Source organism: Erythrolamprus reginae, chromosome 5 (assembly GCF_031021105.1).
Source record: "Erythrolamprus reginae isolate rEryReg1 chromosome 5, rEryReg1.hap1, whole genome shotgun sequence".
Classification (NCBI taxonomy): Eukaryota; Metazoa; Chordata; class Lepidosauria; order Squamata; family Dipsadidae; genus Erythrolamprus; species Erythrolamprus reginae.
In genome coordinates, this window is record NC_091954.1 from 71,551,100 (window position 1) to 71,566,518 (window position 15,419).

The following is a 15,419-nucleotide window of genomic DNA, read 5'->3' on the forward strand; positions in this document are numbered from 1 at the left end:
GACATGTTAAAAATGGATATCTTTTATGCATCTATAAGAGAGGAGAAAGTTATTTCACAAAAACGAGAACAGTGTTCTTACAAAGGTTTTCCTCATATATGAATTCATACCTTGAAATTTTTCTCTGAATGTTTATGTGTAAACAAACCACAATTTGTATAACTGAAAATAAACTATAATTCAATGTTAGCTAGTTCTCTCAAGCTACACTGGCGTGTCAATGCTGACCCAAGCCACAAATTTACAACTCTATTTAAATTCAGACAGAAAACCCCCACTAATTTCAGTCACTATAAATATGATTATCTCAATGACAGCCCAAACCTATTCATTAAGACAGACGTATTCTGATATACTTTATTCCAAGACTTCAGCCTAAAGAATCTAAGAGCGCCATATTCCATGCATTTAAAATCTAATCTAACCTCACTTACTGGCTCAGGTTCACTGGAAATTTAGTCTATTTTGCATATAACTACAGAAATACTATTTGAGGTAGTATCCATGCAGTCTGTATCACTTTGTGCATGTCTTTTTAAACTGGGATACTGGAAGCTAGAGCATCTTGTAAGATAGCAATGCAACTATCTGCAGGAAGATTACTGCCCAGAGGTGAAATTATCCTGGTTCACTCGTGCCTATTGGTGGTTGGAGAGCTGGTCGTGAAGGGAGCATGTGGGTTCTTTTACCCTCTGCGCATGCACAGAACACTTTGTGCACGTGCAGGGGGTAAAAGAACCCAAATGGCAGCGTCCGTGTGGGTGGGCGGAGCCTCACGCTCCCTTCACATCCGGCTCTCCAACATCCGATAGACACAAGCGGACTGGGAGCATTTCACCCGTTACTGCCTGCAACCCATTCTAGGAGAAAAACAAAAGACCCAATTACTTACAATTTATGAAACAATGAACTGACCTGAATGCTTATAAAAAACCCTTTTATTTACAAATAAGCATATGGGGGGAAATCCATACGATTCTACACACGCGCACATTTCACAAACACATTGTTGTGTTCTATTAAATTTGCTGCATGCTGTTATGGATCTTGCATGTATTTGTCCCATCATTGTTCAATCCGGACTATCATCACAGTGACATTATCTGCTGATCCTCGCTGCACTGCTTTGTTGGCCAGCCTGTTGCCGGCTGCTTCATACTTTGCATCAGTGGAAGATTTGGCATCTCGCGTGACAATAGTTTTGTCCTGTTGAGAAGTAGATCACATGTTAGGATAATTTCCTTTCACTCCAATGAGCTAATTTTATATAGTCATGTCTTATCCGACATCATGAATCTTCGTCATACCTCCCAGTCTAGAGGTAATAACTTAGGCTTGAACATAGTTATTTACATATTCTCAACAGAACAGTCCTTTTTAAAAAGAGAGACAACCTCTTTTGATGAAATAAATTCCCCCAAAATAACAAAACAGTATCTTGCCTTGACTCTAACATTACAATACATCAGAATGGATTGATCCATAAAATATTACATGTTTTAGTTTTAAGGCCACTTTATTTTCCTACAAAAATAAGTTCACATAATGGCCATGCTCCCGTATACCCTTTCTGCATTTAAACATGAAGCAAAATCACCCACTCTGCAGTCTCAGTATTGTTGCCCTGTTTAATACAGGGCCAAGATACAGGTATCTTGGATTTCTAATCTGAGAGAGACTTGGGCAATAATCTTGTCACTTGATGGAATAATCAAAGTTTGTTCTGAAGTTGAAAGCAAGGATACAGCGCTCAGAGTAGAAAACATACAAGAACAAATGAGCTCAGCTGCCTCTCAAACATTGTTTGCAACAACAATAATATAAATAATTTAAAAAAAGAAATTAAAAGTTCAGCAATGAAATGACATAATAAGTAAATGGAAAAAGGAACAAGCCCAATTGAAATAAATGACATTGTAATTTCTTTTTCACTGTCATCTTCTTGATTTCTCAACACAACCCTCCTCTTCTCACCTCCAAACAACACATGATGAAGTTCACAGCTTCTTCTGGTGAAAAGACTTTAAAGAGACCATCACAGGCCAATAGGATAAATCTGCAAAAGTAACTGACAGTAAGATGTACCCAAAATCATAAAAAACATGTACTTATACTTTTGAAGCCACTTAGGAAGAGTCAGTATATATTTCCTTACCTGGGTATTGTTTCAGTTTTACCTGTCATTGTGTGTAAGTTGACATCGTTTGACATCTGGCACAGAGATAACCCCAAATCGCTTATATTGTCCATCCCCAATAGAGCGGGAAACCTCCAGGACACCCAAAACACGTCCTTCCCTAAAGGGGAAAGGATGATGCTGGGTTTATCATTATGTCACTAAATTCTAAATTAAGTCCTTAAAATATGGTGTCAGCGCTGAAGTCTCAAATTGGCCTCAGTCAGTTTGCTATGGGGTTTGTTACTTGGAATCCTGACATAACAATTGTAATTCTGAACTGCAGTTCCACAAAATTCTGGTTTATAACATTCATAATCTCTACCAAACATAGTCACTAATCCAGAGTGATGGCAGTTATAGGTCAAGACAATCTAGAGACTCAGGAGGTCAAACAAAGAAAAATCTAGAATCTTTCAATTTGCCTACAGAGTTCACAAGTAGCTGATACAATTCCTTTTGCAGCTTCAATCTCTAATTTTAGAATGTGACTAAAAGCAACATACAAGTATTTTCTTTACATTTAAAAACAGAAATCAATATTCAAGTAATTGTTTTTCTCTAAACAATTATCTGGAAGTCCTCTGTATTGTTATTGGCATTGTTACTGTTATCATATAATTAAATCAATAACAGCATCACCTAAAATAGCTAGGATTGGCAATCCAATACATCTGAGGGTTCAAGCTGGAAATACATGTTTTACCTTTTTGTTAATTAAACGTTTGTTAGAACCTCAATATTATGTTACATGCTAATTAAAATATATTTGCCACGTCACAGTTTATATGGAGTTTGTGCATGTGTGTAATACCCAGTAAGCACCCAACATTTATTACATTTACAACCATTTTCAACCTTTCAACTTGATATTGATGCTCTTCTTAACTTTATTCCCATAACAAAAGGAAAAATGAGTTGAGAGAGAGTGTCCCTAAATCAGCCAGTGAGATTCATAGGACTTTCAACCTCAATTTGCAATACCAAATTTGCAACATCATTTTAAGCTCTGTACCACATAAATTCCCCAAGAAGTTGCTGAAATTTTTGGCAACTCTGAAATTCCTTTGCATTATTTCCCTTTGTCGCTTCCTCTTTGTTACCTGACATTGCCTCCAGCCTTTTGGATCCTCATCCGCTCATCGTACTGAGTTGGGTTATGTTCTTTACTAAGGCCCAAAGCTGTGTGCTTCTGAGTCTCTTCATTGTAACGGCAAAGAATTGCCTGTATTGATAAAATAACTCTTGTAAGCAAGTGTAAGGGCTATAAGCATAAAATCTCTGCTAGCAAGATCTAAGCAGCACACTGTACTGTAGTCCTTAACAAATGACATCTGGGGAACAAAAGCCCCATTATTCTCAAAGCAGCACTGCCAACCCCCTCAAATGAAGCTGCAACAATTTTTTTTAGAAAAATAAGCAAAAACAAAGAAAGAAACAGAAAACCCAACCAAACCATAAGACTGAGATCAGGGTAAGATTGCCAACATTCTGAGGATTGTTTTGAGATACCCGGGAAATCCCTTGACTTCATGTAATGGTGCTGGACGCTGAAAGGTTGCCAACCCCTACTGTATTGAAATACCAAGCATTCTAACTAGGTAGCAAAACACACCAGTGCTTACCTATACCTATCTTCAAGAAAAAGGTGGTTTTTTTAAAGACATCATCAACCAATTGGTCACTAAGAATGCCCCTCTCCATAATCACCCAGCTACTACAAGGTGCTTACTACTGATATAAGAGGAGCCTGTGTCAATCTCCTGGTCCTTTGGTAAAGAAACTGCAAAACAGTAACTGAACTAAAGGATAGTTGCTATAACATCTTATCACTGCAACAAAACAATTACCCTTGTTTAATACTATAAAACACATATAGTCTGGACACACAATTTTCAGTGTGACTTACTCTACTGTCGCCAAGGTTGGCAATGTACAGAGTATTATCAATCACCAGTACACAGGTTGCCGTGGAACCATCTTTCCAAGCAGGTTTCCTGCAGGTTTTAAAAATTGGGGACAAAACAAAGATGAGTCCAACTACTCAAAGTGATTCTTATAAAATACCATTTTCCCCATTACAATGATGGAAATGTTAGGCCCTATGGAACCCCACATGTATAATACAGCCTTGTTTTGGGGCTCCACATGTTGCATTTTCAGCCTCCAAATGCTCGTTTGGTGCCCAAAACGGCTACCCAGAACAGCTGCTGCTTTCTCTTATCCCTTCCCCGCTTTGCCTGCTTTAGTCACTGGATTTCCTTTAGAAGATCAAATATGCTTTTGAAGCCCAAACATGAGTGAAGCGATTTTCGGTGCTTTACCTGCTTTTCTAATTGCTGCTCCCTCCGACAATCAGCTGTGCTTTAGAAGCATAGGCCCAACCATCCCCAACCTCAAAAGCAGCAAGCAAACAAATGTGCTGAAGCTGACCAGGCTAAGGTCTAGCCAAATGACTATCTGGTAGGCAGAATTCCCTCCTCCCCATTTTCCTCCCCAAAACTAAAGTGCGTTTTACTCCCATGCATCTTTTACTTCGAAAAATACGGTACAATGGTACCTCATGATACGAACCCCTCGCTATACGAACAACCCGAGGTTCAGAAATTTTTTGCCTCTTCTTACGAACGTTTTCCGTCTTATGAACCCGCCGCCGCCTGGCTGTCGCTTTTTGAAACAGCTGGGGGGCTTCTCAGCGTCCTCCTGAACCCGAACGCCGAACCCGAACTTTCGGGTTCGGTGTTCGGGAGGCCACTGAGAAGCCCCCAGGCTGTTTCAAAAGGTGACAGCCGGGCGGCAGGGCTTCTAGGCGACCACCCGAACCCGAACTTTTGCCGAACTTCTGGGTTCGGCATTGGGAGAACGCTGAGAAGCGCCCGGCTGTTTCAAAAGGTGACAGCCGGGCGGCGGCATTTTTTTCCCCCCTTGCACGGATTAATTCATTTTACATTGTTTCCTATGGGAAACAATGTTTCGTCTTACGAACTTTTCGCCTTACGAACCTCCCCCGGGAACCAATTAGGTTCGTAAGACGAGGTATTACTGTATATCCCTAATAAGTATATACTTACTGGCTGGAAGCCTGTTTGAGAAATTCCTCATCTGTATGTTTGAAAGAATCCAAAATGCATCTCCTTATTGCTTTCTCCACACTGGGTACCTCACCTGTTTTACAGATTCAAAAGGAACAATTAGACACCTAATCTAGAGCTTAATGGTGAAAATATTAGCAAGAATTGGCACCACTGATTCCAGAACTGACACACCAGTCATTTTTTGCAGCTCTCAGAGAAAACAGAAAATTTAGCATTCATAATGAAAGGAAAATTATTTTGCTTAATCCTGCATGACTATGGGATTAAAAAAGTCTACAAATCAAATTAATCATTTACAGTAGATTCATTATATATATTCAGATATATCTTCCCAAGGATAGTATATAAGAATATAATTAACAGATCCGTCAGTATGTGGCTCTCAATAGAAATAGAACTTAAAGAATACCACCATATTTTCTGACCTTTAGGAAATTTTCGGATTAGGTTTTGATGCAGATTCTGTGCAGAGTATGTTGAAGCTCTAGCTCCTCCATGGCCATCAAAAACAGCAAAATATGAGACACGAGTTCTATAAAGAAAATACAGATACAGACTGTTCTCACTCTGAATTTGGCCATGATACTGAATTTGTATTCATCAACAGAGACATAAAAATTGTAACATGAGATCCAGAAAAAAAGTAATATTTCCTGCAACCTACACATGGGAATGTTTCGTAGCCTCAGAAACGCAAAAGTGATCTGTTTTACAATTTCCAATCCCAAAATTTCCCTTAACAGTTCAGCTACTAAACTATTCCAGTACATGTACAAGAAAATTCTATACTTTCACTTCTACAGAATTCTTTTTCCTTGTCCTTAATGCAAATATACAGATGCTCCTTTTGACCAAGTTCGAGTCTGATCTTTTGAAGTTTGAAAAAAACCTCTTAAATATTTGTTTTTTTAGACTCTTTATGTATGAAGGTTTCTTTGCTTCAATAGTTAGGACTGCAGTAAAAACAATAGCAAACAGCCTGCCTTCCATTGAGGATCTGTATGCTGCACGAACCAAAAAGAGGGCTGAGAAATATCTACAGACGGCTCACATCCTGGACACTATTTCGATTTCTCTTCTCAGATTCCACTTTAGAGCATTGCATGTCAAAATAATCAGATTTCCCGTGCCATTACTCTATAACCTATTCCTTGCTGTTTATATACACATGGTAAGCTTATGTGTCCAAGAGAAATTCTGTGTATGTCCAATCACACTTGGCCAGTAAATTCTAAATTCTAAACATGAAGATGGTATGCTGTTAATTAGGTATTTATTATTGATTATTGTTTTCTTGCTAATATTAGTTTATGTTGTCTTATATTTATTTTATCTATGCTATATTTAGATAAAAGTGCATATTAAATGATATTTCATTACTATTATTGATGCCTTGTATAAAGACCATGATGTCAAATTACTTTATACACAGGTTTAACATGTGGGAAGAATCTTTTCTTTCCTGGTTAATGTAAAAAATAAAAGATGATCACGCTGACGATGTAAATAATTAAACAGTCTGCAATAAGCTTGAAATTCAAAATATAAAATAGGCCTATTAAAAACAACATATACATATATTGTATATACATAATTACTTATCAATATTTTTAATTCAGTTTTTGGAGGATTATTTTCATCCCAATCATTTTTTGGGGGGAAAGAATTTTTGTCATTTTAAACTGCAAAAATTTAAATTTAAAAATGAGAACATTATAGAGTGAATGATATCTTTTTTAGATTTCTTGGATTCTCTTTTTAGTCAGGTTTCCTAAAATCAGTGACATTTAAAAGAGAGAATACTTTTTGCATCATTATAGCATTTCAGAAAAGGGTGGCATACAAATCTAATAAATGATAATTATAATTATAGAAGATTAAAACAAAATTGACCAGCTGAAGTTACCATCCAGACAAGCAACGAAACACATCCTGGGCTCAGCATGAGGAAACCACAAAGATCCAATCAAAAAGTAACTATGTAACTCACATTTGAGAGGACAAAGGACTGCACTCTTCTGTGATATCATTCAAAATAACATGGGCATCTTGCATCTCTTCTCGCTCACCTTTCCTCTCTGCTACATAACCCTTCAAACCAAGAATACCTGCAGAATCTAAAGAAAAACAGAGCAAAGATGCACCCATATTTAATCCCTCAGTATGTTTCATGTGTAAAAGCACTACAGTCAGTTAGGAAAATTAACCAGAATTCTAACAACCTCTTCATTATAATCCACACAGAAATTGTAAATAGTTCCTGTATGGTACCTCTGACTGAAAATGTGAACGTGCAGATGATGATAAGAAAAGCTTATACACCTGCCATCACATTATAATTCAGGTGAAAGATTCAGAGACCATGTTTGTGTTTCTATATCTAATCTGGGGCAAGCGTAGCTATGATGCTCCCTGCATTATTAAGAGCATAAATATGGACAGATTTCTCACACTACATAAACCATATCTAATATTTTGGTTTAAGTTTGATGTTTAGATCCATTCACTGTAGCTTATAAATCATGTACTGTGTTAGCAATTTAGATAGTCAGCAAGTCATGATTAAAACCATGACATAACACAATGTCATTGGCAAATGGTAATAGGATGTATACAATACAGGAGCAACTAAGTCATGTTGCACCAAATAATGTACATTTGGCAACACACACAAAAAAATGTATATGGCACAGTGAACAATTTGGGATAGCCTTCACATTTGTACTAATTACATTAGGTCCCTAATCTTAATTATGCATTATATTGTTTTTGCAAACAGAATCCAAGCAGGTTAAAAGGCAATCTGTATGCTTAATTTTTCAAACGTAAGAATTCTAAAAGTGGCAGCTATGAGAAAAATGGTAATACTTGATGCTAACTATCCTGAGTTCTGTGAAGTAATGCAGCCAAAATGTATGACAGCAGCAGCATGACTGTAATTATTAAGTGAAAAAGGATTTGCATTGGAAACCCTTAAAAAGGGAGAAATACAAATTCATCTAGTGTAGAAATATTCAGGAAGGATTTCATCTATTTCCATCCACTCCTCCCCTTCCTATGAGTGGCTATAAGCAAAACCATCTTAGGAGAGCAATTTCAATTTTTTATTATTTAAAGCAGCACTAGAATAGAACAAAATATTTGGCTTCAGAGTGTCTGAAAACCTTTACAAACTTTCTTTTCCACAAGTTCTTCACTCCCATTCTTCTCTCCTTCAGTGGACTTCCTCTTCTCTCCCTTCCCATAGCTCACAGGAAGAGAAACTTGCTCAGTGGGATGAGAAGCTGAAAACAAAATTTTGCTATTTATTTATTTATAAACTTTATATTGCCATCCATCTTACTCAAAGAATTTTGCACAACTAATAAAATCAGTTCATAAAATATAATGTAAAAGCTACAAAGTCATACATAATAAAAAGAATGAGATGTCTTGCAAACTGATTCACAGCACACATAAAATAAGAATATGTTACCTGGGCTCCACTAAAAACTGAACGCCAAAGGAAAAATACGCATATTCAAGATTTCCAAAGGCTAACAGGGCCAGTAGAAAACCTGGTCCCTGTGTTATGAAATTTGCAAGGTGGAAGCCAGCATCTTAAACTCCACTTGGAAAGCCTGCTGTGAGCCAGTTCAACTCAAATAGCAGCAGTGTTCTGTAAGCATACCTTTATGTGTCCCAAATGGCATATGCTGCCACATTGTTCCCTACTATTATTCTGTCACCTAATTATGTTTGGGTTTTTCCTTTAGATTGGCTTTAATATTTTGAAATAAAAAAACCAAGGTTGTCTCAAATTTTGATGTTTAAAATTGAAGTAAAAAAGGCCTAATTGTACACTACATGGAAATGCAGGCCAATAAAATAAAAGAACAGCTGCTTTAGAATGTTAATTTGGATCAATTACATCAGGGAATATTGTGAACCCATTCCTCGATTGCTATTTTTCCACAAATATTGATCTCAGATAAATTTGTGTATATATTTGTGGCCTCAGCAGCAGCAGAGTAGTAATCTTCTCCTACTCGAGTACTTGATTAGTATCATAAAAAAAACATAAACAGCATATTCTTTAATTTGATAAAAAGCAAAATCCCAGACACTTTACCCTGTCCTCTAGTATCATTTTAGACACGTTGCATGTATGCATTTAGTATAAACCACAGTTACTTAAACATTAACACTCAAGTGTAACTATATTAGAGCAGTGTAATAAAGAGCAAAATAATAGTTATGCTTACCTATATTGCCACTGCTGGCAGGTGGGAGATCATCGAATAACAAAGAGCCTCCTGCTCCTAAAAAAACCCCAACCAAAGAAGGAAATACACAACCTAAGTCAGATCTCACAGTAAGTAGACTTTTGAGCAGTTTCATCTACAAAAAACTCTTCCAAGCTTAACTTAACATTTTATCCATTTTACATATGGCACTAAATTCAATTCATAAAATGGAGGGGGAAGCACTACGACTGCAATCCTGTACTTACTTAGAAGTAGGCCTTAGAAAAATAGACATGAAAAAAGTCTTTTAAATAGACATGGAAAAGATTACTTTCATTATCCATGTTAAATATAGTCTATAAAAAGAGGCATAACTAGAAGTAGACAGAAATTTATTTTGGTATTGACCAATAAAATTAACCAAAAGTATAAATTGCTAATTTAAGTCATAGTAAAATTTCTTAAGAAGCAAATTAAAAATTGATTAAGTATCAGTATAAAAAATTGAAAAACTGATATGTCAAGCAGTATTGGTAATAATATTGGATATATAGGGTGTAATGTAAATTGGAGCTCTCTGTAACAGCCACCACAGGAAATTAAACTGGGTGGGTTTTTTTTTTTGCAAAATACAGTAATACCTCATCTTACGAACTTAATTGGTTCCAGGACGAGGTTCGTAAGGTGAAAAGTTCGTAAGATGAAACAATGTTTCCCATAGGAATCAATGGAAAAGCCAATAATGCGTGCAAGCCGATTAGGAAAATCCAAAACATTAAGGCTTTAAAAAAAAAAGCTGCCGGCAGACGAAGCTGAGGCGAACGGAGTGGGGGGAGGGAAACCCATGGAGATCCAGAGGGGAGAATGGGGCAGGAAAGAGTGGAGAAAAACGGAGGAAACCCATGGAGATCCAGAGGGGAGAATGGGGCAGGAAAGAGTGGAGAAAAACGGAGGAAACCCATGGAGATCCAGAGGGGAGAATGGGGCAGGAAAGAGTGGAGAAAAACGGAGGAAACCCATGGAGATCCAGAGGGGAGAATGGGGCAGGAAAGAGTGGAGAAAAACGGAGGAAACCCATGGAGATCCAGAGGGGAGAATGGGGAAGGAAAGAGTGGAGAAAAACGGAGGAAACCCATGGAGATCCAGAGGGGAGAATGGGGCAGGAAAGAGTGGAGAAAAACGGAGGAAACCCATGGAGATCCAGAGGGGAGAATGGGGCAGGAAAGAGTGGAGAAAAACGGAGGAAACCCATGGAGATCCAGAGGGGAGAATGGGGCAGGAAAGAGTGGAGAAAAACGGAGGAAACCCATGGAGATCCAGAGGGGAGAATGGGGCAGGAAAGAGTGGAGAAAAACGGAGGAAACCCATGGAGATCCAGAGGGGAGAATGGGGCAGGACAGAGTGGAGAAAAACGGAGGAAACCCATGGAGATCCAGAGGGGAGAATGGGGCAGGACAGGGTGGGAAAAAACGGGAGGAACTCAAGTCTGGAGGTGGGGCATCCCGGCGGCAGGTTCGTAAGGTGAAAAAAGTTCGTAAGAAGAGGCAAAAAAATTCCAAACCCTGGGTTCGTATCTTGAAAAGTTCGTATGACGAGGGGTTCGTATCATGAGGTACCACTGTATGTATTATTCCAGCAACCAATGGCTTTCCCATAACAATATATATTTCTAAAAATTATTTACTTATTTATATGTCTATCTCCATGTAAAAATATTCCCTTTAATAAAAAGCTTCAGAGATAAAGAACTATGCAGTAATTATGGCTAGTATTTCTGTATGATGTTAGCCATTCAATTAAAGCACAGGATAGAATTAAACAAAAGAATGGAGAACACAGAACCTAAGATTCAGCTTTTGCTTTTCTGCTACCAATCTTTTTATTATTTATAATTCCATTAGTTAGTTTTACTTAATTAAATCTAAATGCACAATAGAATGGAGTCTTGTTTAAGGACAGCAAAGTTAAGCTTCTTAAAAATGTAAAAAGTAAAAAGGACTGGGTCAAATGCTTCTTTGCACCAATATGATGCAAACAAGAAGTCCATCGAGAACAAAGCAAGTGAACCTAATAAATTCCCACAGCCTCTAAGGTGAACTTTGCACAAGGATTCAACTAGCTTGTGAAAACAAGCGAAAGCAAGAGAATTCAAAGCAACACAAGTCACAGAAAACAATCGTACCCAAATCACTGCTGCTGATTGGAGGAAGATCATCAAAAAGAAGAGATCCTTTCTGTCCCTCTTTCTCTAAACAAAACCAAAACCAAACAAAATAACAGAGTCATCTATTAACATACAGTATTCAGAAATATGATTAGGGCTGCCAAATAGAGCTACAAAAATGCAAAGCCCATCAAGCGACACCAAACAATAAAAGCTTTTGGCATCTCTTTGCTGTCCTTTAGTGCATGGTCACCATCCAGGGGTCTGTACGAAAATTTTAGTGGTTCGCAGAAAAATTATTTGCATTTTTTATATTAGCTATAGTAATAGCAAATACTGTATATACCGCTTCATAGTGCTTTTTACAGCCCTCTCTAAGCAGTTTACAGAGTCAGCATATTGCCCCCAACAATCTGGGTCCTCACTTTACCCACCTCGGAAGGATGGAAGGCTGAGTCAACCTTGAGCAAGTGGTGGGATTTGAACTGCTGAACTACAGCTAGCAGTTAGCTGAAGTAGCCTGCAGTACTGCACTCTAACCACTGTACCACCCTTAAATAAATAATTAATAAATAAATAGTATTTAGTGCAATGCACTCATTGCACTAAATACTATTTAGCTTTCGGATCATTCCTTGTCAAGTGGACCAGGTGTCCAGTGACTGATTTTTGCAGCCTTATTTGAAAAGAAACCATCTGAAAAACAACACATGATAGAAAAAAACCCATGCTCTTTGTAATGAAATAAAAATGACGATGATTGAAGGTGAGAAAACAGAGAGCTGTTTCATCACCTTCAATCTCAAACACCTTCATTTTTATTTCATCAGAAAAGGCAATTTTTTTCCTATCATATACAGTGGAACCCCGACATAAGAGCTGCTCGACTTAAGAGCTACTCGAGATAAGAGCTGGGAGAGGAGAGACATTTTTTTATTTTATTTTATTTATTACTTGGATTTGTATGCCGCCCCTCTCCGCGATACGAGCCGAGAAGAGCCGGGCTGGCTTACTTTCCTTCCTTCCCGCGCTGATGCAGAGCCACTCGAACAAAGCGTCGCGCCCCTCTGATGCTTTCGGCGGCTTCCGAAGCGACGCTGGGCTCTTTTGCTGCCAAAAGCGTCAGGGGGGCGTGACGCTTTGTTCGAGTGGCTCTGCATCAGCGCGGGAAGGAAGGAAAGTAAGCCAGCCCGGCTCTTCTCGGCTCGTATCCCGGCACTTGGTGAGTGGAGAGGCGGTCGCCTCCCCTGCCGCCCCACTCTGGGGGTCCTTGGCTTCTGCTGGGGGTGGGGGGATCCGAACGCTGTTTTGAATTTCACATTTCGAGTGGCCCAAACGCCAAAGGCGAACTTCCGCACCTCAGGAGTTAGCTCGCAAACGGCGCGGCTGTTTTAAAACATCGCTGCCGGCCTGGGGGGGGAGAGGGAAAGGGGGGAGAGGGGGGAGAGAAAGAGAGAGGGAGAGAGAGAAAGAGAGAGGGAAAGGGGGGGAGAGGGGGGAGAGAAAGAGAGGGATAGAGAGAGAGAGTGAGAGATGCTCAGTGAGCCTTTCTTTGAAGTTGCCTTTCTTTCTTTCTTTCTTTCTTTCTCTCTCTCTCTTTTCTCTCTTGCTCTCTTGCTCTCTCATTCTTTTTTCTTTCTCTTTCTTTCTTTCTTTCTCTTTCTTTCTTGCTTTCTTTCTTTCTCTTGCTTTCTTTCTTTCTCTTGCTTTCTCTCCTTCCTTCCCTCCTTCCATTTCTTTCATTCTCCCTCTCTATTTTTATTTCTCTTTCATTTTCTTTCTTTCTCTCTTGCTTTCTTTCTTGCTCTTTTTCTTTCTCTCTTTTACCTTCCCTTCCTCTATTTCTTGCTTTCCTTTTCCTTCCTCCCTTCTTTCCTCCCTCTACAGGATTGGGTGGCAGTGAAGTTACTCTCCCCTTTCATAAGTTTCCTTGCTTCCTTCCTCTGTTCCTGTCCCTTCACCCTTTCTTTCTTTCTTTCTTCCTTTCTTTCTTCCTTCCTTTCTTTCCTTCCTTCCTTTCCTCCCTCCATTTCTTGCTTTCCTTTTCCTTCCTCCCTTCTTTCCTCCCTCTACAGGATTGGGTGGCAGTGAAGTTGAATAAATAACTACAGTTTAATGAATAAAAATAAAAGTTTGCCATGTTGATTGTTTTGGGTAAAAAGAGGAAGGGAAGGAAAGCTCTCAGCTTATCATCTTATTAATAAGTAAAGTTACATTTATTCTTGCAATGTCTTTTTGCATAATTTAGACTAACTTTGTGAGTTTTTTGAGGGCTGGAACCAATTAAAATTATTTACATTAATTCCTATGGGGAAAAGTCGTTCGAGATAAGAGCTGCTCGACTTAAGAGCGCAGGTCCGGAACGAATTAAACTCGTATCTCGAGGTACCACTGTATGTTGTTTTTGTGATGGTTTCTTTTCGAATAAGGCTTCACTTTCACCTGGTCCACTTTACGAAGAATGACCCTTTTAAAAAATCATATTAATGATCCCCGGGATTTAAAATTATGAATTTAGTGGTCAATTAGGTCCGAAAGGTCGGTGACTACCTGCTTTAGCGGTGGTTCGGTTTTTCAACACATTACTTTTTACAAGTTTAAAGTTACTATGATTATGGAAAGAGCAATCCTAACCATCAATTTATTGCCTCAGCCCACCAGCTATAAAATTGGCGGTTCCTCAGGGTCTGGTTGCTAGGAACCACCCGGCCACTTAGCCATTACGCCCGCCAGAGGTCACCCCCGAGTGTCAATAATAGACGCGTGGATCTCCCAGTGGGGTCACAGGCGCATGCGCGTTGGCTCGTGCTTGACGGAGCCTTACATCGAAGCGCTACAGTTCCGTACTCGAATGTCACACAAGCCTCCTAGAGAGCCTCTCCCGCTCCCTCGGCACAAGGGGGCGAGAGCGTGTAAAGGGCCCCATCAGCACAGGCGGGGAAGCTGCAGCAAGGCAAACCCCGAAAGAGGGGGGGGGGAGGAGGAAAGGTGTCTCAGCTCGACTGTTTCCTGCAAGACTCGGGCCCACTCCTCCAACCTGAGGGCCCGAGCATCCAAAAAGGGACCCGCCACTCACCTCCTGCTGCCACTGCCGGAGGAGTTGGCTCCGGAAGGTCCCCGAACAGATCCATCCAGCCCTTACCGAGGCTGCAGCGGCGCCGGCCTACGCGAGCCGCTCCCTCCTCCCGCCCCCCCACCGCCTCCCTCGCGCGCAAAGGCCGGCCTAGCTGTCAATCATTGGCGTCAGGGGAGACTACTCAAGCGCCGCCCTTCGCGCTCAGGCCCTCGAGGCGGTGGTCGCGCCAATCTTGGGGGAGGTTAAAACCAGCGAGAGGGCGCCTTCGAGTGGCCGGAAGGGCCTGAGTCCGAAAGCGCGTCTGAGTTTAGTTGTTTTTGAGGTCTGGTTTCTGTGGCCTCCAACAAAGGATGGCGGGAGGTGGGGGTGGCCTAGCCGTTCTAGCTACTTCCGGGGCAGTTGCTCGGCGATCTCCTTCCAGGGCTTTCCCCTGGAAGAAAACCTGAGGAGGGCTGGGCCTCTTCGGTGATCTGCTTCCTGCCAGAGCTCGACCTTCTTCCGCTGGGGGTTGTGTGTGTGTGTGTGCGCGCGCTGCAGCTTCTGGCATCCGCTGGTTGTGGTCCGAAGGTGGACTTTCTCGTACGTCTGGAAGGCTCCCGGCCACCGCTCTAAGCCCCAAGGCAGGGGTAGGCAAAGTTGGCTCTTCTATGACTTGTGGACTTCAACTCCCAGAATTCCTGTG

The 15,419-nt window shown here is 40.2% G+C and overlaps 1 protein-coding gene across 2 annotated transcripts; it reads right to left on the reverse strand.

The window, feature by feature from the left end:
- Positions 1-920: 920 nt before the first annotated feature.
- ILKAP (ILK associated serine/threonine phosphatase) lies at positions 921-15,142 on the reverse strand. 2 transcript variants are annotated; one of them, XM_070753072.1, is made up of 12 exons: positions 14,738-15,142; positions 11,680-11,745; positions 9,516-9,572; positions 8,436-8,555; positions 7,262-7,388; positions 5,697-5,803; positions 5,248-5,341; positions 4,086-4,173; positions 3,280-3,401; positions 2,178-2,297; positions 1,975-2,056; positions 921-1,206 (listed from the first exon to the last, which is right to left on the reverse strand). In XM_070753072.1, the coding sequence occupies exons 1-12, from the start codon at positions 14,790-14,792 to the stop codon at positions 1,066-1,068; spliced, it is 1,179 nt and encodes a 392-aa protein (XP_070609173.1). In that variant the 5' UTR covers positions 14,793-15,142; the 3' UTR covers positions 921-1,065. The 2 variants fall into 2 exon arrangements, with proteins under 2 accessions (XP_070609173.1, XP_070609175.1); XM_070753074.1 differs by lacking the exon at positions 11,680-11,745 and having other exon boundaries at positions 14,738-14,865.
- Between the last annotated feature and the right edge of the window lie 277 nt (positions 15,143-15,419).